Genomic DNA, 22976 nt, shown 5'->3' with positions numbered 1-22976 from the left:
ATGATGACATGACACAAGCTTACATAAATATCAAATGTTTAATCCATAAGCTGTATGTACAGACATCTATCTCCCTGCTTATCTAGACTGCCCCGTGCAGGTACATTGACCAAAACTTCAGAAATGTTTCTGCATGGAGTCCGGAGACTCCGGCGGGTACCTGAAAGAAGAGAAAACATTTTATTACCATTATTAAATTATTTGGTTGTCTGTACAGATCAGCGGATCTATATTGGTAACAGTCCTCGCACCTTGTGACAACATTGGCAGTAAAACAGACATCTGAACAGTGTACAAAAATGTTGTAAAATAAGAAATGACTTTAATCCCGGGTATATCAATTTGTATTTCTATAGCGCTTTTCTTTCTGGGGACTCAAAGGAGGTGAGGCAGCCATCTTGGCCATGCTCATCTCAGGCAAAAAAACGACCAGCTTTTCATACTGGAGTATGGCAGGAAACCCATGCTAGCACAGGGAGAACATGCAAACTCCATGCAGATAGTGTTGTGGTCAAGTCCTGTTGTAGGGATGGAAAGGGGGGGAGGGGGGGGGTGAAAGAGGCACACCCTAATTAACAGGGACGCCATAGAAATTCCACATTCACAAAGCTCATTTATTAAACCGATTGGCAAAATGTGGTTTCCCACAGCAACCAGTTCCTTTAAAAAATTGTCAAGCTTGTTATCAGAGAAAGCAACTTGGAAGGTAGTTACCATAGACAGACAGTTCTGCTCATTAAAAATAGAATATCTGTGCTCATACTGAACCCAGGGCACCAGCACTGCATGTAACACAGTCTGTCTATGATGGGAAGTATTGCTGGTGGGCAGTGATGGGAATGGCGCACAATCCTCTATACATTGCTGCTGAATAGGTTAGTGCCATACAATACACTGATCTATGAAATGTGAACACGTCGGCAGCATGTTGTCTCGGTGGTTAGCACTGATACCTTGTATATATTCTCCCCCTATTAAGGAGATTGTACGTGAGAATTTCCTCCCACGCCATATTAATATAACTGGCTTCTGGCCAAACAGACGACAGGCTGAAAGCTCTTTCGGGGGACTGAGACGAATGAGAACGATTTCATGTAATCTGTAAAGAGCCGGAGAATATATTGGAGCTATAGAGACAAATTCAGATACGTGATCCTTAAAGTGTCATTAAATCCTAAAATGTTAATAGCAATTACAGCAGCTGACCTCAGCACTTCTCTTATACGCTTCTATAAAAGCTTGCCGTTCTTCTTAATTAAGCCGCTCCAAAGAGGACTGCCCCAGGTTTTCTGTTGCCTACATTGCAGTGTGCTTTGGAGCCCCATTGTAGCCAACCTTGTATGCATCATCCCAACCCTGGGTTACAGATGAATATCTCTACACTGTGTGCATTAAAATAACAGATGGCCCTAAAGCCCAGGACAGCAAGCTGCTTCCCTCATCTCCAAGCTAGTAGGTTGACAGCAGATTGAGACTGTGCTGTCCCTTGTGACATGCTCTATGTGGTACAATCCCTGACTAGCAGTTCAGGGAAGCAGCGCTGCGGGAGCTGGAGTCAGTGACTTTGAAACCTATAAACTGTATGTGCTTAGGCACAAATAGAAAGAAATACGTTACTGGGTAATGTTTATTTGAGGGATCTGAATACCTTAATGCAAAAAACACAGAGTAAGGGCAGGCGGGGGAACCCATACAACGTCATTTCCAGTATATTTCCCCAGCCAGGGAGCCACAGATGCTGCCTACAGCCTCCCATAGAAGTCAATGGCTGTACAAAGCTATACACAGGTATGTCTGAGTTGCAAGGTACTGGTATTCAGAGCCCAACCCCAAATACCAGCCTGTCTGCAGCCGCTGTACGCATGAGCATGTTTACTCAAATTTGGCATATACCCGCACAGCCTTCTATGGGGTGGACCAATAAAAAAAAACAACTGAGCAGATTCTAACCCATCCAGATGTTCCACTTATCAGCAAAACCAAGTACAGGGTACCCAAGAAGTGTCAGATCCCTGTTGTCAGTGGTTCTTCCTGCTGACCCCTACGTCACGAAGAATACAGTGACAAAAGTAAGGGCCGGTAGGAAGAACCAAAGAGCACAGCAGGGGGCCAGGACATCCGACATTCCCCAGAATATCAGACCCTGATGATTCTTTGAGCGGTGGTTTCTTTTGATCACAGCAGTAATCGCCGACGCAGGAAGTGGGTGTTCTTTCTGTGATGGGGCTCTTTATCGGTTTGTAGTCATTTTGTGACAAGGTCGCTTTAGTTGGCCCCACTTCCCTGAGAATTCCTGGTCCTGCTCCTGCCCCCGTCGGAGTAATGGTTGTTCCAACTCTTCTTTAGAATTCTCCATAATACAAATCCCGCAGGGAGAGTGGGAACCCTTAGTGATGGATGGGACATGTGTGCAATCTTTGGGACTCATCATAAGTTATCTGGTTTTTCAGATATTTCTCAGACTGATTTGCATTTTGAAAGCAGCCCAGAACCTCCAAGAAGTCAAAGATATTATATGCTCCCCACGCTACTTACCACCACCACTTTCCTTCTGATCTTCGCTCGGCCTGCAACGGTATCATACAAGGCCTGGTCTCCATCCATCCAGACAATATTTTTCATGCCATCGCTGGACTCTAAATCCAGTGTGTTCAGTTGCAGAACCATGAAGTGGAACAGCTGCCCATCTGTAGCCACGCTCTGTACCACAACCGGCTTCTCCAAATTCTTCACATCCTCCTGGAAAAATGGTAGAGCACAATATTAGGGTGGCTATGGCAGCCAGAACCTGCACATCATTGTTATGCTTAAAGTGTATGTAAACCCCAAGGCCCCTCTCACACGAGCTGATCAGGAGAGGATCTGTGCAATCTAGAAGAATCTTAAACTCACCGTGTCATTTCAGAGTAAGCACAATCCAAAAATCCAAAAATATCCAAAAATCCAAAAATATAACAATACACAAATGTCTGGCTTGAAGGAACCTTAGTATTTTGTTAAAGGGTAGATGATGGAGAGGAGACTGGGGCAGGAAAATACGGACTTAGCTGCAGAGGGATTACAGCAATATGGAACAGGCTTTCTAACCTACCCAGTAGACTTCTTCTCAAGAGGGGTCAGGAGATGGTTGTGCATAAGACTCATTCACATGAGATCATCAGCTGTTGTTTCCAGCTGTCATCTCATGTTTAAGACTGGATTTGCATTTTACACCCTAGGAAGCAGTAATGCTAAATCCGAGGTAGCAGAATGACCCTACTGACTTGCAGAGAGGTGGGTATCGATAACAATGGCTGTACAACATGACAAATAAGTAAAACCATCTAGTCCCACCATGTATTTAGCCAATTAGGATCTGCCCCCGACATTCATCTGTAGCAGAAAACAAAGCAGCAAGCAATATGCAGGTGCTGTAACTATTCAGAGACTAACCCAAAAAGGTCTACAAAGGGCTAGCAATCAAATCAAATACTTTTCAAAAAGATCATAGGATCAAAAAGATTATAGGATCAAAAAGATTATAGGATCAAAAAGATTATAGGATCAAATTGCAAAGTGGGATCCATACATACACATTAGTATGAAATATACCCCAAACCTGCTCCACTACGCTATAAAACACGAGTCGCCATCTGAAGCTATGAGCAAGGAACAGTGCTTCAAAAGGCCCAAAGGTAGGCATTCACTAGGGTAAGTGGACCAAGTCCCTGAAATGCTGTGCGTCTGCACCGCCACCAGTTCAGGGCGTTTGATCCCAACTTATGATTCATCCTTCACTGCCTGGTACTGTCCATTATATACTGGATGTCTCCCTATTGTTTGTGTACTACTGTTGATTGGTCATAGCTCCAGATAGCCACTTATGTATAGCATAGTGGAGCAGGTTTGGGGTACATTGCGCAATGATGTGTATGTACAAATTAGGGTTGCACAGATACTAAGTACAGTACTCGGTACAAGCACCGATACTTTTGAGCTCCAAGACTAGACTAGAGAAAAATTCAAAAAATTAGGAGGCCGCTGTCATTTGTAAGGAGCACACGGAGCTCCCGGGATTTGTACATCTCTGTTTTAATGAACGATTTTGTTTTTATAAATATAAATAAAGGGATGCACAGATACCAGTTTTGCCAGTACGAGTACTGGTACTTGCCGAGTACTTACACATTTTTGTTTATTGTCATGTGACAGTTTTTCTAAAACAATACAGACTAATGATTTCAGGACAGTGGTGGAGCGCCAGAGCCCGGTCCCAGCTGCAACCCTGGTAGTCCTCATGAAAATGGCAAGTATCGGCACTGGTACTCAAAAAGTATCTGTACATCCCTAATACAAATCCCACTTTGTAATTGGACCCTATATTATACCTTTTTGAAAAGTATTTGGTGTGCGGACATATCTGATTTGGTTGATAGTCCCATATAGACCTTTTGGGTTAGCCTCTGAATAGTTACTCATAGCAACTCATGTAAAGCATAGTGAAGCAGATTCGTGGCACAGTCCGTACTCTGTATATATTACACTTTGCCATTTCATACCATAATATGTCTTTTGGAAAATGATCTGGTCTGTGGACTTATTTGCGATTTGATAGATTTAGCCGTTTGCCTGGGGTTCCATTTGAGCTGGACGAGCCGATACCTTCCCGATTGTTAAAACTTGTGGCTACGCATTGGGAAATAACGCAGCAAAATCAGGAACTCACCCCGTACAGCGTCTTAGCTTTGGCCACCGCACTCCCAAAAGCAGTCATTATCATTCTGGCGCGGAGTTGGTCTGGCAGGAATCTTGCTCTGGTGCTGCAAGGATCCATAAGGTATATAGTATGAGGGTGTCTGAACGGGAAGCCATCTTTAAATCCTGCAGCAGAAGGATCAAAATAAACCAAAGACAATCAAAAGTGGAAAAAAAAAGGAAGAAAGAAGAATGATTACACCATTTCATTACTATAATGTTTGCAGTGCAATAGAAGAAAGATATTTTTTTTTTTAAAGGATGTATTATTTGTAGGGGTGCACCGATACCTCGTACCCGCCCAAAGGCTCCAACACTTACCCCCGATACTGGAACTTCTGGTCAGAGAAAGATTTCCTCTGACCGGCAGTCAGAGGGAACATGGAGCCAGCTTCCCGGCCAATCAGGAAGCAGGGCGGCGAGTAACGACTTGCCGCCTGGCTTCCTGATTGGCCGGGAAGCCGGCTCCATGCTGTTTGGCCGGGAAGCCGGCTTTCCAGCCAATAAGCATCGAGCAGGCCAAACAGCATGGAGCCGGCTTCCCGGGCAATTACCTAGCGCCCAGCTTCTTGATTGCCCACGAAGCCGGCTCCATGCTAGCGGACTTACCGGTATCGGCGAGCACCGAAATATAGGTATCGGTGCATACCTAATTATTTGTAGGCACTATTTGCAAATAAACTGTCCCCAGAACACAAACCCAGTGCAGCATCAGAGCATAAACCTTTTACTGTATGTGACAAACCAACTATTCTCTGGGAGACCTATATGACTGAAGCTAGCCACACATGGCTATGAGAGAAGTCACTGGATTCCCCCCTTCCATGTAAAACAGGAAAAATGCAATCTCCCGTTTGGCCAGCCAGTGCTTGCAGCTGACTAAAGACCCAAACAGTGACTGCATCTGATCGGATGCAGTCACTGTACGACCAACAATTTTCCACCTGGCTATTTGAATTTGTAATTGAAGTTTATTGAGCTGAGTGGTGCTGACGGGGCACCCAGAGTAATTGGATGAAATCCAAGTCACGTAGGGCTAGCATAGCACTCAGGTACATATGGGTGCACAGGTGGCACCGCCTCCTCACAATATCACAGCAGATACTCTATGTACTATGTAAGCTGTGCTGTCAATTGGCACGTCAAAGAAATGAGGGGTGCGCACACACACAAAATTCTTTCGAGGATCAGAACTTGATTTCAGACTGCTAGGTGAGGAGGGAAACGAATAGCTTTTAATGACGGGAACGTCTCATGATTTGGCTTGTTTTTTCCATTTGACTTTTGTTGGTTAAATTAGGCCGGAGATGGCACAACGCACACAAAATGGTGGCAACAGAGATCTGGGGAGGAGACGGACGTGTAGACACTGCTGGAGTCATAGTTAGAAAAGCAACCTTCAGCCAAAAAACTTTAAAAGGTCAATTTGCAATCATTGTTACATGAGCAAAAAAGCCACATGTAGTTGGTGCCGACACTGTCCTTCCTTCTGGAGGGCGGCTACTTGTGTTCCCCATGTTCCTTGTGTGTGTTGTAAAGTAGTCACCGCTCCAAGCTCGCTCCCGGGATGGACTACAATCTCAATACAAATTAGTAAACTAAGCGTGAGATTGTAGTCCATCCCGGGAGTGAGCTTGGAGTGGGGGCTACTTACACCGAAGCTTGGTGTCTTTTTACCCGACGTGACCCCGCCTTTTATATTTTACCAAAAAATTGGGTAATAATAAATGTTTTAGAATATAGGGGAAACTGTTTTTTTTTAAATTTTCTGTAATATTTCCTTAATATATTAAAAATAAAAAACCCCAGTGGTGAATAAATACCACCGAAAGAAAGCTCTATCTGTCCCCAAAAAAGGGTATAAAATTCATTTCAGTACAGCGCTGCATGACGGAATAAATGTCAGTCAAAGTACCGCAGCGCTGAACACTGAAAAATGGCCTGGATGGGAAGGGGGTGTAACACAGCGGTCTTCAAGTGATTAAAGAAGAATTATGAGGTGGTTTTCACTCCGCCTCATAGTTCTAGCCGACCTGTGACAATGAAACGGTCACACGCCGGCTCAATAAATCGGGAGGTGAGCGAACACATACCGTCGCTTGCTCACTTCTTGATCATGTCCCTTCAGAGTGACGTGACTGTCACTCACTGGGGGTGGGTACAGCTGGCTCTGCCTCTGGATAGGCAGAGCCAGCTGTCAATCACGCAGCTGGGTGGATCTCGACAGTAATGTCGGGATCCTTCCCGGCTGCGGCGTCTCAGTATACCGCGAGCTGTAGCTCGCCATATACTGAGCTTTGGGTAACGGGAGGACGCTAGTTTGTGTCCTCCCGTGACCCTTAGGAGAACTATGGGTAAAATCCCTGACCCCATAGTTCTCCTTTAGACTACTTGCAGAAATCTAAATTCTTGTTATTTTTACCTAGATGATTCTTTTCCTCATACACGTTCACCTGCTGAAGGTCAATGGCGGGGGACAGCGGGTACAGGGAGCCCAGTCCTTGCTGTTGGGTGACCTGGATGTCGCTGGGCGATGCCTGGGGTTCTAGAGCCGTTTTCGCACTCATCACTAAACCATTAATCCCTCGCACAAGATAAAGAACGGATTCTGCAGAACAAATACAAGTTAGAAATAGGAAATACAGGTTTGTACGACTCCACAAAGACAGGAAAATGCCTGGGCTGCCACTGCTGACCTCTCCCTATTACATTGCTAGCTGTCTGCTGTCATACCGATTCACTGCCTTCAATATTCGGAGTCAATGACTTGGAACAAATGGGCCAATCACGAGTTCTGACTGCAACTGCTCAATGCTGGCTTAGAGCCTGTGACTCAGAAAGCACTGAAGCCAGATACAGCTTGGTACCTACCACTGTCCGGAGGAAGTCAGCATGGGGAGTCGCCATATTTCTCTATGTAAAGGAAACATAGGTTTCCTTTACATAGTATTTGGGGTTAAATAAAGACACAGGTCCATCGAGTTCAACCTTTGTGTGTCTGTGTGTGTGTGTATATGAATCCCTGTGTGGTCTAGTATTTAAGAGTACCTGTACCCCTGTATGTTAAGGTCTCTGAGGACGGTATCCAATTGATTTTTGAATGATTCTATACTCTCTGCTGATACCACTGCTTGTGGCAGAAAGTTCCAAAATGTAACCCCTCTGACCGAGAAGAAGCCCCTACACCAGGGGTAGCCAAACTGCGGCCCTCCAGCTGTGATGAAACAAGTCCCATGAGGCATTGCAAGTCTCTGACAGCCACAGGTATGACCTACTGAGGCAGATGCATGATAGTATTTGTAGTTTCCCCACAGCTGGGGGGGCCGCAGTTTGGCTACCCCAGCCCTACGCCCTTTGTGGATAAATCTTTTCTCCACCAATTTCAGGTGGTGGCCTCTAGTCCTTGTTTATTACTGACATTTTCTTTAAAGGGGACTTCTCAGTAATCCTACATTTCTAACATACTGCAATTTACAGCTACAATAACGTTTTTCAAAAATGCTCCATCATGAAAAAGTGATCCTTAAAGGAGAACTATGAGGTGAGTGCTTTTCACTGATCCTCATAGTTCTAGCCGACCTGTGACAATGAGACTGTCACAGGTCGGCTCAGTAGATCGGGAGGTGAGCGAACACATACCGGCGTTCGCTCACTTCTTGATCCTGTCACAGCAGAGAGCCGTGACAGGGAAGGGGCTGGATCCCCCCCCCCACTCCGATCTGCCAGCGCTGACTGCCGGAATGGACGGGAGCGGGTACAGCTGTCTTTGCCTCTAGATAGGCAGAGCCAGCTGTCACTCACGCAGCTGGGCGGATCTAGACATAATTGTCGGGATCCGCTTCAGCTGCGGCGTCTCAGTATACCGCAGCTACAGCTCGCGGTATACTGAGCTTAGGGTGAAGGGAGGACGCTAGTTTGTGTCCTCCCGTTACCCTAAGGAGCCCTAACCCCATAGTTCTCCTTTAAGCCCCAGCAAAGCAGCTGTCCCCAGCCTGAGAGGCAGAATCCACTACAATGATGTAATCATGGAAGTGGCCAATAGGAATGCATGGGAAGTGTGGAGAAAACTCCATGAAGCCAAGGAGGTGGCAGAGCTTTGCTGGCTCAGGAAGCAATGAACATTCCAGGGACAGAAGGTCTGACAGGTATACTGCGTCTGTGATGGAGAGATTTCACTGCACTTCCTGCCCAGGTGACACACACACAGTCCTTGTACGGGACTTACCTCTTCTCCAGGACGCTGCCAATTGATAATTTTCTATGAAGCTCCTCTGGGAGAGCTCGGGATAGGAGCAGCTCTGCATGCGGCACATGTGAAGGAGACCTTGCAGGAGCTTAGGACTGAAAGATCAGAGAAGAACGATTATAAACATTTATTCTCCCGGCAGACCGCGAAGTCCCCACATAACACGATTACCTGTATTGGACAGAGAAGGAGCAGCAGCAGACTGAGGACCGCACCGGGAATTATAAGCACTGTCTGATCTGCACTTTTTCCAGGCCAGTGACTGGGAAAGTTTTGAAGCAACTGGATCAATATAACAGCCGAGCAACTAGCATTTCCAGCAGGGGAGCTCAATGGTGGCAATCTGAGTCTTGCCCTCAGTGAAGGTATCTATGCAGGTAACTAGATTATTCTGGAAACATGATCTCCTGGGCAGTGTGCACATATAGGTCCGGTGTTCCCAACCCCACCCCTTCTAATTCAATTCACAGAGAATGTACAAACTTCAGCCCACCAGATGTGGTGCAACTACAAATCCCAACATAACTCTGTCTCTGGGAGTCATGCAATGCCTCATGGGACTTGTAGTTTCATCACAGCTGGAGGGCAAAGGTTTGGCTTCCCCTGCTGTGCAAGAAGAAATCACGTGACCAGAGGCTGTAGTCTCTATAAAGAGACCTCACTTGGTTCCCCGAGATCCGACACTCACCAGTATTCCTCCCTCGGTCTCTGGTCCTCGGTGGTGCTCCATAGACAGGCGTTGGCAACTGTATTGTGTACCAGCTCCTCATGGTTGGGGAATGTGTGTGCCGGATCTTCATATATACTCCGTATACTCTGTGGTAGCCCCTCAATCAAACTGGATTTGGTCAGCCAAAGCGCCTGCTTCACCCCTAAACAGAGAGAGTCCAATGTTAGCCCCGGGTCACCCAGCGCCCCGCTCCACCCTCAGGTCAGCCTGAACCCGGCTCACATCGCCCTGAACTCCGCTCCACCTCCCGCCTCAGGTCACCCTGCGCCCCGCTCCACCTTCAGGTCACACTGCACCTGGCTTGGGTCACCCTGCGCACCGCTCCACCCTCAGGTCACACTGCACCCAACTCCACCCTCAAGTTATCCTGCACCCGGCTCCACCCTCAGGTCAGCCTGAACCTGGCTCGGGTCACCTTGCGCCCCGCTCCACCCTCAGGTCACACTGCACCTGGCTTGGGTCACCCTGCGCCCCGCTCCAACCTCAGGTCACACTGCACCCAGCTCCACCCTCAAGTAATCCTGCACCCGGCTCAGGTCACCCTTCACCCCGCTCCACCCCGCAACCCACTCCTCCCCTGGGTCACCCTGCAACCCGCTCCACCCTGCAACCCGCTCCGCTCCACCCTGGAGTCAGCCAGGTCCTTATATTGTCACTTTATCCATCCCACTCTGGGGTCACCTTGCACCCTCCCCCGGGTCCCGTACCTCCCAGCAGGCGGCATTTGGGGTTGAAGACGTAGGCCTCGTCCTCCTTGTAGAGCGGCATGTCCTGGGGGGCCGGGGACCGGTAGTAGTGCGGGTTGTTCCAGTCCGGCCTCCATCGCGGGAAGCTGGGCCGGGCCAGCCAAGGTAAGAAGTATCCGCGGTCGGCGAATGTGATTCGTTCCAGGCCCGGGATTTCCGGGGGGTCCTGCCTCACTCGGGGCTGTACCGTCTGCTTTTTACTACACCGGGCGGACACACTGATACAGCGGAGCCCCGGGCCCCGGACACACACACCGGACACCGGCTGTGCCAGTACGGAGGCCGCCATCTTGGCGCGCTGAGGATGATGGGTAATCGCCTGTCAACTTCAAGGGGAGAAGGCGGACCATGAGGAGTGTGTAATGTCAATGGAGACCGAGCACCATGTATGTCTGCACACAGATCATCATTGTTCACTACAGTCCTCCCTCCTCCAAAACAAACTGTCCCAGGACTACAGCCCTCCCTCCTCCAAAACTGTCCCTGGACTACAGTCCTCCCTCCTCCAAACCTGTCCCTATCTCTGGACCACAGTCCTCCGTCCTCCAAAACTGCCCCTATCCCTGGACTACAGTCCTTCCTCCAAAATTGTCCCTGAACTATAGTCCTCGTTCCTCCAAAACTGTCCGTATCCCTGAACTACAGTCCTCCTTACTTCAAAACACTTCTTACCTGGACTACAGTCCTTCCTCTAAACCCGTCCCTATCCTTGGACTACAGTCCTCCATACCTCCAAAACCATCCCTTTTCTAGACTACAGTCTCCTGTACCTCCTTCCTCCACAAGGGTCCCTTTTCTGGACTACAGTCCTCTGTCCTCCCTACCTGGCAAACTGTCCCCCTGCACTACAGTCCTCTGCCTGATCTGGCTCTGAAACCCTCCCTTTCCTGGACCACATCCCTTTTACCCTCTTTGCTCCAAATCTGTCCCTTTCCTGAAGTCAGATCCTCTGTCCCTGTCCTCTGCATCCTGTCCTGGACCACATCCCTCATTAATGATGGCGGCCATGTTGTATATGATACTTTGTCCTCTGCATCCTCTCCAGTCCTGGACCACATCCCTCATTAATGATGGCGGCCATGTTGTATATGATACTTTGTCCTCTGCATCCTCTCCAGTCCTGGACCACATCCCTCATTAATGATGGCGGCCATGTTGTATATGATACTCTGTCCTCTGCATCCTCTCCTGTCCTGGAGGACATCCCTCATTAATGATGGCGGCCATGTTGTATAAGATACTCTGTCCTCTGCATCCTCTCCTGGAGGACATCCCTCATTAATAATGGCGGCCATGTTGTATACGATATTCTGTCCTCTGCAGGTGATGTGTGACTCGGGTGACACTGATTGGCTGTCGCTGAGGCCCGTGGAGCCGTGTCCTGATCAGTGCTGTGGCGGTGGCTGCTCCCCCTGTGTTTATGATCTCTATCAAGCTGAGCTGGAATTGTGGGAAAAGGCCAAAGAGCGCGGAGACCCCCAACTGCTGAGGAGAGCCAACACAGAGGTAACGATATGGTGTCTGCATACCCGTCATGTGATCAATACCTATATCCAGCTTTCATCTACAGACGTATAGAAATTGAATTGAACCATTAGGGATAGGCACCACACCCCCGATTTGAAATGTATACAAGAAAGATAAAGAAAAGCGGGGCTTTAAAAGTGTCCAGACCATACGAAATGTCCATCAAACATACATGGTTTTGTATAAAAATATACTTTATTACATAGAGACAACTTAAAAACTTGGCTACATTTAAAATGTCATTAACATGATACAATGCTACATTAAAAAACAAGCTACCTCCTTTTGGTGCCCATACAGGTGTACATATATTTATTTATATATCATAGAATCCACTGTGGGCCCAATCTCCGACGCGTTTCGCAGCTGTATGTGCTTCCTCAGGGAGATTGGAGGTTTCATCTACAGACACAGAACCTTTCCTTATAGCCCATGGAACAAATTTCAGGCAGCCAATCAGATTCCTTCTTGTCTTCCTCCCGTACAAAAGACATCGAAGGGAATTGATCAAAATCTGGAGCAGCTGTGCACGGCAACCAATCAGCTTCTCTCTTTCATTTTTAAATCTTAACTGAACAAACTGAAGAGAGAAGCTGATTGGTTGCCGTAGACAACTGTTCCAGTTTTTAAAAAAACCCTCCACCGTGTGATACCTTTTGGGCAGTTTCCTCAGGAGGTCTATTAGGGGGACTCTCATAACACTAGAACAAGATTAAAAAACATTTTATTTCCTTTATAAAAATGTGCAGTTTTTATAATTATTGTGCAACTGAAGCCAAACTTTTTTTTAGTTTTGGATGGAGTGGAGAGCTTAGATTTCCATTCAGGTTCTTATTGCTGCCTGGGAGATTCACGCTTTCTTCTGGTGAATGTTATTACTGAAAGTGAAAGAAAATCCCAAATTTTGGGTGGTCACCAGAACTAAGATAGATGGGAATAGTAGTCCTTGGTGACCCTGCTCTAGGTCTCTGAACTCCTGCTTAAGGACACTCCAATTTCCTCCTATTTTGTCATTGGTGCCGATGTGCACCATGACAACGGGGTCGTGCCCAACCCCATCTAGTAATCTGTCAATTCGTTCTGCAATATGTTCCCCATGTGAGTTTTTACATATGTTCCCCATGTGAGTTTTACCCGTGCCTATCCCGATACCAGAACTTCCCTCATCACCAGGGAGAATGGAGCTGCCTTGACGGCCAATCAGGAAGCCAGGCGCTATGTAATGACTGGCCGCCCAGCTTCCTGATTGGTCGGGAGCTGGCCAATCAGGAAGCTGGATGGCGAGTCATTACCTGCCCCCTGGCTTCTTGATTGGCCAGAAAGCCAGCTCAATGCTTTCTCAACACCTGGTGGCGTGGTAGCATGGAGATGGCTTCCCGGCCAATTAGGTAGCTGGGCGCCGTGTAATGATTTGCCACCCGGGTTCCTGATTGGTCAGGAAGCTGGCAAATCAGGAATCCTGGTGGCAACTTATTACCCATCCCTCTGGCTTCCTGATTGGCTGGAAAGCCAGCTCCATGCTTCCTCGTCACCTGGTGACACGGGAGCATGGAGACGGCTTCTCGGCTAATTAGGAAGCCGGGCGGGGAGTGATTACACGCCGCCCGGCTTCCTTAATAGGACTTCCGGTATCGGTATTCGGTATCGGCGAGTACTCCATACTGAAAAAACTATATCTGTGCATCTCTAATAATAATACATACTTTCTTGTGGCATAATAGTAATCATTATTATTATTCCACAAAAATGTAAAACATATTCTGTTTCCTTTCCAGAGGCTGCAGACAATAACAACAATAATAATAATACATTTGGTAATAACTCATGAAGCCTAATTGTTATTGAACATATACAGTATATTATTCAAACAATGTCAAACAACCATTCCTGGTTTAAGGCAGAATATATTTAGCAGGTTCAGATGCTGAAGTAAGATCGGTCAAATATGACACTTTTTACAATCAGATTAGCCAGAAAAACAGAGTTAATAATAGTTATCATTGCCAATCATGTATGTAACCGGTGGCACAGAGCAAAGGTTGAGCAACTCCTTTATGGGGGACCATGGGGGAGAGATCCTGAGACAGCTCAGTTCTAATGAACAAGTAATCTGCATCATTGTGTGGAGTCCCTGGGTATCTCTGCTCATGTAAGAGGTGCGTATTGATTCTGCATATTACACTCAGGTATAACATCAGCTCACATGACGCCTCCTGCCGTTATCCCCACATCACCATTCACTTTTCTCATATCTTCCCACATTACATAGCAGCCACAGAACCCCAGCGTGCTGCTGAGCTCGGAGGATTTCAGAGAGTTCACAATCTTCTCGGTGGAACAAGAAACAGAGGACACCAGTCGGTACCGATTCCAGCTTCCTCCTGGAGCCAGTTTGGAACTGAATTTGGGTCAACACCTCGTAGTAAGGTAGGCTGTGATCTGCATAATACTGCACTGATAGAAATAAGATTAGTCGGTAAACAACAGTTTCCAGATTTGAGGGCTTCCCATGAGACGTTTATTGATGGACACTGATAAGCGGAGCGGTGTTCCCTCATTTGTGCATTCGGCATAATTATGTAATTAGTTGTAATTCCATTGAGATTTCAAGAATAACTTCATTATGAGGGCAGACTCAATCAATACTCTAATGTTTTTAGATTGCAAGCTCTCATGAGCAGTTCCCCCCTAACCCTCATGTCTTGCATTGTATTGAACCAGCACCGTCTCTCTTTATTTTGTAAAGCACTGCTCAAACTGCTGGTGTTATATCACAAATAGAACATCCTTCTATCTGAAAACTGAAGGAGCCGGGTGGAAAATTGTCGTGACAGCCAATCAGCTGCAGTCATTATTCAGATATTCTGACAATGGCACACCTGCTGCTGTCAGAATACAATGGCCCGGTGGGGATTTTCCCCCTATCCACATTACTTAGCATAGAGTGAGGAATCTGTTAGATTTTTGCATTCAGACCGCAGTCAGCTTTAGGACCTGTTCACACCACAAACAGTGCGGTCAGCCTCTGGAACGCACTGTATTGCAACCCGGCTGGCTCCCTGCGGGAGGGGGCGTGACGGTGCATTGAAGTCAATGGCACCACAGTCACGCCTACAGCCCCTAGTGCGATCGTCCGCACCCAAACGCGTGGCACATCAGTGCCTGCATTCCGATCCAGTGTGATTTGCAAAAATAGCGGTTGCAGCATTTTGGCAGATCGCACTGGACCGGAACTGCGAGGGGGAGCTGGGGCCAAGAGGGGGCATGGCTGCGGTGCCATTGACTTCAATGCACTGCCACGCCCCCTCCCACCCCTGAATGCAGGGAGCCGGCCGGGTTGTGATACAGTGCGTTCCAGAGGCTGACCGCTCTGTAATATACTGTATGGTGTGAGCCGGCCCAAGGGGTTACATTTCACTTTAGGTCCACTCACATCTATTATTTTTTTCAGGGGAAGAGTGAACGGATTGGATATACAAAGGGCGTACACTCCCATCAGCTCCATAAATGCAAAAGGCTACTTTGATGTTTTGATCAAGGTAATTATCATATCCTATAAAAGAGATTTCATCATTTAGATAAAAGCAACTTATTCCGCAGCACTGTACACACAAAACCATTGACACTTGTCTCTGCCCCTAAACCAGCTCACAGTGTAATGTACATAGCAGAATTATACAGACAGACACTGCCAGTTGAAGTGTGTATATATATATGTGTATATATATATATATATATATATAGCAAAAATCTATTTTTTTAGTTTTAGAGTAGGGAAAGGTTTAAAGAAGAACTCCAGGTAAAGAAAAAACATACCTTTGCAGTGGGGCTATTCCTGCATGGCAAGGGTAAGTGATTGTTTTGTATAGGGGGCTCAGATAAAGCAGATATACTCTCCTGATCCTCGGTCCTGCGGCAGTCACTGTGACAGGAAATGAGAACAAGTTTGTCTATGTGGGACACAATAGTACTATTGATATTTCTATACAGAAGAATTGCGGTAGGCTCGAAGCTCCATCAGTTTTTTATGTCTCTCTGTATTCCGCTAATGCTGGCATTTGATTGTGTAATTACCTTAATTGCACAGTCCCCCTATAGACCCCATATGCTGCATTAAACTGTATACATTATGTAAATGCAGACACACAATAGTCATGTAATTGAAGAAACAGAAATGTCTGTAACACCAGCTCCCAGCTCTCTTACTAACTGAAAGAATGGCAGAGATGAGGGCAGGCCGTGTCTCCTGATACCCGGTGTCCCCTTACACCAGAGGCTATTCTTCATTGCCTTTAAATGATATTGTATAAAACATTTACTGCACTTCCCGCTTTTAAAGTCATAACTGCTGTCCCACACAGAGCAGGTTACATAGTATTTGAGGTTGAATAAAGACATTAGTCCATCAAGTCCAACCTATTAGGATCTCATTCTAGGAGTACCCGTACCCCTGTATATTACGGTCCCTTAAGAAATCGTCCAAAAGTTTCTTGAACAATTCCACATTATTTGCTGAAATCACCGCCTGTGGCAGTGAGTTTCTTTCCTGAACCCATGCTGATTGTCATTAACTATCCCGTTTTCCTGAACAAATTCTACCAGATAATCCTTTATTATGCCCTCTAGCATTTTACAAACTACCGATGTTAGACTGACCGGCCTATAGTTCCCAGGTTGTTGGCTCCACATTTCCAGCATTGTTTAGCTTCTAGAGAGAAAAGAAAGTGTTTTTGTCAGTTTTATCCTCATCTTTTGAAGGTCACTTATTTATAAATGGATCATTTATATCATTTTAGTCTTTGTTTTACAGTAAAAAAATGGGCTGAAAATCTCGGCTTATACTCGAGTATATACGGTAATACAAAGTGCTCCGCATACAAAGCATGATAGTTCTAATAGTTAAAGGGTTATTAAACCCTCAGCGTGTTTTTGCATATATCTACTGCTAGCGAGCAGTAGATATATGCAAAAAGTTTTTTTAAAAACCTTTTTTAAAACAGGTTTAAACTTACCTGTGTCTTCGCTGCGTGCTCCCGTCCGAACATCTGAAGAGTCTCGGGCGGCCGCAAAGAATATTGGGGTGGGCGCATTCTCAGTTCAGATGTTTGGCTGGGAGACGAGGAGAGACACACGGTAAGTCTATGGAGCAGCGTGCACCCGCACAGACACCGTGGGACATCAGAGGAGAGGAGGACAGAGGAGTCAGCGCTGGATTGGAGACCCGCACCAGCGCTGGAGGGACAGCTAAAAACTACACTAAAGAAGAAGAAAATCGCATTAGGGGGCATGATTTATGGTAAGTCCTTACACTAACATGGAGGGGGAGGGGAAAAAAATCTCTAATGTCGCTTTAAGCTTAAACTCAGTCTTATAAACCTATATGATGGTAATTCTTATAAGAAAGCCCAATACAGGCTGCATATTTGCTGTCTTGCCTGTGTTTAGCTAACTTAGCCATACAGTCCCATTTCTTGCTAGGAGAGAGGAGGGGCGTTTCCTTCCTCTGAATCATTCTACAGTCTATGTAGTCTGATCTCTCCTGCTTTCAATATATACTTTCAGATTTGCAGCCAAACTGGGATAACACCTACTTTAATATTTGTTATATGTTACCATTCACATCGCATAACTTAAAAAAAATGTAAACTGTGCTGCTTACCTTTTACTTGCTCTTTTCTGAAAATGCCTGTTATGTGATGTTAAGGAGGGGCTGGGGACGTTATGTTTACCATAATTAACCCCGTCTCTACTGTGCTGGCAGATCTCATTATTGGTGGTAAACTGGATTTTAACACACTGTCCTAAGAAAGGGTTAAAGATCTCAGAGCTTGTGTTGTGCACTGTATGCTAATAAGGGGAAACGCAGTTTGTTCCCAGTTTGTCCCTCCAGTTTCATCTTTAAATTGCTCAGAATAGCTTGCAGTCTGTCTCAAGGCCGGCTCTAAAGAAACAAATAGAATGGTAAGAAATATGTTTTTCAATTATTTTATAGGTATGCTGTGTGAATGGGAACATGTAACAAACATATAAAAGGGTTTTCTTACATTTGAAACAGCGATCAACTCCAAACCTCATGTAATCATATCACAAACAATTACACGCAGACAGATGCAGCCGCTGTCACCCGATTATTAAATTGAATGGGTGACAGCGGCCCCATCTAAAAGGGAGATTTTGGATTCCTGCCGCAGGCATCCCAAATTACATAGTGTGAATGTACCCATAATAATATATCCTAAAAATAACTTTTCTTTATAGATGAGTCTCTTGGGAAGGTGTTGTTATTTGAGTGACATTGTTCCAGAAGCTTTGGCAGTTTGCAGAGCTTATGGTACATTTTACCCTCAGAAAAGTCTCAATCACTTACCTCTCTCTGATGACTCAGTGGAGGATGCTTTAAACTGCTGCACTCGGGAGGACAAATGTAATCCATGGCCCTAGACATTGCCAACAAAGATCTTTAGCACTGGCCTCTGCAGAAGGATGAGTCGAGGAGTTTTAGCTCAGTCTTACATTGTACAGGCATTCTAAGATACTGTACTCTGGGCTCTGAGAATGTTTCTTTTATTTCTTTTATGCAATTTGTAGTTGTTATTAAAGAACAAATGAAAAGACAATGCACAACAAACATGCACAGGAACTCACAAATATAAAGAGCAATCGAAAAACATAGAAGGTGGCATCAATGCAAAATCAAGCACGGTCCAGCCAAGACAGCATACATGTATCATGGAGTATCATAGTGACACAACATTTTGACACCTAGGCATAGGGAGCAATAATTTTCAACTTTACATCTTACCCCATGCAGGCCCACCTACCTGCAGTAGAAGGAACATAGAAGCAGGGAATAGTGGAGAAGAAGTGAAAAGCCAAAGTGCAAATGGGATAGCTATAGAAGAAACAGGGGAGCTGCAGATAAAAAAAGAGAGAGGTGCCAAAGAACAAGGTAAGGAGAAAAGGCCATGGTTAGAGCAACAGGGCCTATCACCCACTCTCCAACACAAAGGCTCAGTAATAAACAATCGGGAGGGGCACTGAGATTTTACACGAAGGCTTGACTTGACTGTCTACGGACACCATTCCCACATCTGTGTTATAGAATTATGAGTTCTAAGTATTCATGTTCATACCTATGCAGAGAGGTCAAGGAGGGAGATTTGTCAAGACCCTGCCAGCTTTTCTGACTGTATTTCCCGGGAAGTATTAGGAATTGGCCCACTTTTCGAACCTAACGAAACAATCTTTGCACAAGAGCAGTAGCCCAGAAGCATCTGCTGGATCCATGGATGTGACATGGTCACCCAGTCTAGTTGTATTCAGCTGTCATCTCAAGTCAATGGCCAACTTTGGACTTTAACCTATTCATAACACACTGATGGAGGCTTCGGTTTGTTTTCTGTATGGATTATAATATTTTAGCAAAGCTACCTAAATGATCAGGCTATAAATATATGTAACAAAGACATTTGATCTTTCAGATCCCTTTAGTAAAATGTGTGTTTGTTATTATAGATCTATGAACATGGTCTGATGTCACAGTATATAAGATCCTGGAGAGAAAGAGACTCTGTGTCGTGGAGGGGGCCATTTGGAGGCTTCCCATACAAAGCCAACAAGGTGAGGTTCAAGACCTCTCATGTACAAGGGCTTCTTTCTTTATGTACAACTTTATAACCTGGTTGTTGAGTATATTAGCCAATGAGGTGTTATTATTCCTTTTTTAATTTGAAAATTGAATTGGAATTTGTGAAGCAGTTACTTTATCGAAATTCAGATCTCAACAAAATAATGTTTACAGACTATAGGGTACTGTGAGCGGCTGGGTGTAATCCCGCACTATTTAGGATACAGACCAGCAATTATTTTATTAACCTAATGGATTTTTCAGAAGACTAATGGAATGTTTGGCTAGCTGCATGTATTTAAATGTATATTACAGAAAGCCAATATATGGGCTTTTATAGCACTCTGCCAAAGGACCATGGTGGGAATCTCTCCATGTATTTGTGTGACTTTCCTTTAAGAACATCTGTTTCTTTCCTCAATACAAAACATAATGATCAATAAACTGACTTGCAGGATCTTTGGGGTGAGAACTGGTGCTTATAGATGTATGTTCTCTAGCATGCTTTGCATAATACGTGTGATGCTATATAGATAGAGAACGCTAATGATAGTTTGCTGTAGTTTCCCATCTTGTATCTGCACTAACATGGTGACAGAACATCATTTCAAAGCAGATTTCCGATATGTGGAGAAAAACATACTTAGAATGTCAACTGAGAAAAAAAACATTGCAGCAAATAATCATATTTCTCTCTTATGAAGTGTCTCTGTGCCCCTTTGTGTAAGTTTACATGTTCAAATAGCAGCTTTCAGAAAAGCGCTTGCTACCTGACTGGAGACTGTCTTTGTATCTGAGTTCCATGGAGACATCTCTATCCCTGCCTTGTCTAGACATAAGAGTCATCAGTAAGGGCTCATTTACATGGGTGTGATGCCTGTGCAAAGACCCGATCACGGAAGGGACAGACGCTGTGTATAATTGCATGCAGCAGCCTGTACCACCCTACGGGAGGATGCAGCTGCATGCAGTTACACGTGATTACAAGCAGAACCGACCCTGCACATCTGTGCGGTTCCTGGTGCCCGCACTTGGACGCAGACAGTGTGCATCTAAGTGCGGACACCTGGACCTGCATGTATGTGTAGGTTCTGGTCTGCGTGTAGCCACATCCTCCCATAGGATGTCCCTCCCGGGATCGGGTCTTTGCACAGGCGTGCACGCTGTATGTATGTGCACGTCCGTGCGAATGAGCCCTAAGGGAAACAATTGGTTTGTGACTCTCAAGCTTTGCACTGCCTTGTGTGTGAATGCAAAGTGGAAGGTAATCAGGACAGACAGTGAAATATCCTTCTTCTTTACATTTTTATATTTAGAGGTGTAATAATAAATTTTTGGCCCCATAGACTTCAAAGGGAGTGGCTGAAAGATGCATGTAATGCACATTTTTTGTTCGATTGTGTGCCTAACAATTATCTTCATCATCAGGGTATTAGCGTTCCATTGGCTAAACAAAAACATTGAAGCCTGAAAATCATTCAAAAACACGCAAAAAAAGCCTGAAATTACTAATGCTCATGTAAATGTTTCATCGTGCGGTATTTTCATCAGTCCTTTCCCTTACATCCTGTGGGCCTTGATGGATGATGGGATATGTAGTTATACTGTCAAATACAGAGCCACCAGATTGATAACCATTTTCTCCCACTGCACCATCCATTTCCTCAGCAGCTGAGGGAGATACAGATGTATGCGATATCTTCAGATCAGACACAGAACAGAAATAGAGTGCTATATCCTTACAATATATTAGTAGAGATGATTATTATTATTGAGAATTTCCCTTTTTGTTTCTATTTTATACGTCTAGTTTGGTGAGCTGCTTATGCTGTGTTCAGGAACCGGGCTGGCCCCAATGATACCAATCCTGACTTCTGTGACTGACAATGAAGACGACGAGACCTTCATCACACTAGTTTTTTGTTGCAGGACTTTTAAATGCATCCACATGAAGAGTTTTCTGCAGGAGCAAGCACGTTTCTGGAACGTCAGACTATTTTATGTCTTTAGTCAGGTCAGTGTTCTTGGTTCTGATTTAGATCATAGGTTGCCTGGGCTCACATCTGGTTCTTTGAAGTGATCCTATACTCAGATTATAATGCTGCATTGCTCTGCCAGTCTAAGGCTGGCCATACACTGTTAGAGTTTTGGGAGATTCGCAGTAATTGGATAAATTCTTACAGTGGGTGACACTCAGTTTGAGAAAAGTCGATTACTGAATTTACTTTTGTCAAGGAGCCGGATCAAAACTTTTCAGCCAGTCAGTTGCAGTCACTGCTCAAGCGCTGGCTGTCAGAATACAATAGCTGCAGCGGGAGAAGCAGAACCTGTCACCTTGTGACGAGGGAGCATGGAGCCGGCTTCCAGGCCAATCAGGAAGCCGGGCAACGCGTCACTACACCGCGCCCATCTGCCTGATTGGCCAGAAAGCCAGCTCCATGCTTTCTTGTCACCTGGTGACGAGGGAGCATGGAGCCGGCTTCCAGGCCAATCAGGAAGCCGGGCAACGCGTCACTACACCGCGCCCATCTGCCTGATTGGCCAGAAAGCCAGCTCCATGCTTTCTTGTCACCTGGTGACGAGGGAGCATGGAGACAGGTTCCCTGCTAATCGGGAAGCCTGGTGACAAGTCTTTACACGCCGCCCGGCTTCCCGGCTAATCAGGAAGCCAAGTGGCGAGTCATTACACTCCGCATGGCTTCCTTAATGGGATTTCCGGTATCGGTGCATCACTACTTTACATATAAAGACCCCTGAACTATATATGTTATAATGAACATAGCTTTGACATGTACTGATATGTGATGGGACACAGGCTCATTAGAATGTTGTATTTGGTGCTCCATTGTTAATTCATTTGAGTGATTCTAAGTTTGTTTTTGTAGGAAGGATCATTACAGAACCTACCCATGAGCTACAAGGAGAACTCCAAGATCGGAAGGATCAACTCTACCTTTTTGGAGATGGTGTTGGACACATGCAGAAGAAAACCCTACGCACTGATCTGTGGCTCAGCCTCATTCACAGAGGACATGGTACACATGGTGAATGAGCTGGGGCACAACAATGACTCTATCTTTTCTTTCTAAACCATTTACAGACGAAAGGCAACCTGTCATGGAGAGATGTGTAGAAGCACAGATTGAGCACCACACCTATTGTTCTAGAGTCCAGAAATATAAATGTATTAGTCCTTAATCAGGATGTTGCAAGATGATACAACCAACAAGTTTCGGGGTTGCAAAGTTCCTCTTTCATCAGGGCTTTGGAAGCTGTGTAGGACTGGGGGCAGGAATCTTAAAAAAAGTGATACAGGAATTGATTAGCCTGTGTGGCTGCTACAGTACTTCCATTCCACACAGGCTA

The 22976-nt window shown here is 45.5% G+C and overlaps 2 protein-coding genes across 3 annotated transcripts; one reads left to right on the top strand and one right to left on the bottom strand.

Annotated features, from left to right (window-relative positions):
- Window positions 1–21: 21 nt before the first annotated feature.
- Window positions 22–10772, bottom strand: MRPL37 (mitochondrial ribosomal protein L37). The gene is made up of 7 exons (XM_018563981.1): window positions 10418–10772; window positions 9669–9852; window positions 8960–9075; window positions 7157–7342; window positions 4706–4860; window positions 2536–2739; window positions 22–160 (listed from the first exon to the last, which is right to left on the bottom strand). Exons 1-7 carry the CDS (start codon window positions 10743–10745, stop codon window positions 83–85), a joined length of 1251 nt encoding a protein of 416 aa, XP_018419483.1. The 5' UTR covers window positions 10746–10772; the 3' UTR covers window positions 22–82.
- Window positions 10773–11770: 998 nt separating this feature from the next.
- On the top strand, window positions 11771–22728 carry LOC108793069 (NADH-cytochrome b5 reductase-like). Of its 2 annotated transcripts, none has more exons than XM_018563992.1 (6): window positions 11771–11962; window positions 14262–14410; window positions 15435–15522; window positions 19499–19603; window positions 21421–21624; window positions 22496–22728. In XM_018563992.1, the coding sequence occupies exons 1-6, from the start codon at window positions 11783–11785 to the stop codon at window positions 22697–22699; spliced, it is 930 nt and encodes a 309-aa protein (XP_018419494.1). In that variant the 5' UTR covers window positions 11771–11782; the 3' UTR covers window positions 22700–22728. The 2 variants fall into 2 exon arrangements, with proteins under 2 accessions (XP_018419494.1, XP_018419493.1); XM_018563991.1 differs by having other exon boundaries at window positions 14253–14410.
- The last annotated feature ends 248 nt before the right edge of the window (window positions 22729–22976 follow it).

This window comes from Nanorana parkeri, unplaced genomic scaffold (assembly GCF_000935625.1).
Source record: "Nanorana parkeri isolate BGI_ZX_2015 unplaced genomic scaffold, ASM93562v1 scaffold715, whole genome shotgun sequence".
NCBI classification, from domain to species: domain Eukaryota; kingdom Metazoa; phylum Chordata; class Amphibia; order Anura; family Dicroglossidae; genus Nanorana; species Nanorana parkeri.
This window is presented reverse-complemented; position numbering and strand designations above follow the sequence as displayed.

What these genes read in the sequence shown, in the direction of transcription:
- MRPL37 (XM_018563981.1), bottom strand. Translation starts at nt 10,745, where the DNA reads ATGGCGGCCTCCGTACTGGCACAGCCGGTGTCCGGTGTGTGTGTCCGG. An exon ending in AGACCGAGGGAGGAATACTG is followed by an intron (nt 9,076 to 9,668) that starts GTGAGTGTCGGA and finishes CTGATCTTTCAG; the next exon opens with TCCTAAGCTCCTGCAAGGTC. An exon ending in AAGCTAAGACGCTGTACGGG is followed by an intron (nt 2,740 to 4,705) that starts GTGAGTTCCTGA and finishes CCATTTTTCCAG; the next exon opens with GAGGATGTGAAGAATTTGGA.
- LOC108793069 (XM_018563991.1), top strand. Translation starts at nt 11,783, where the DNA reads ATGTGTGACTCGGGTGACACTGATTGGCTGTCGCTGAGGCCCGTGGAG. An exon ending in GGTCAACACCTCGTAGTAAG is followed by an intron (nt 14,411 to 15,434) that starts GTAGGCTGTGAT and finishes TATTTTTTTCAG; the next exon opens with GGGAAGAGTGAACGGATTGG. An exon ending in ACTTTGATGTTTTGATCAAG is followed by an intron (nt 15,523 to 19,498) that starts GTAATTATCATA and finishes TTGTTATTATAG; the next exon opens with ATCTATGAACATGGTCTGAT.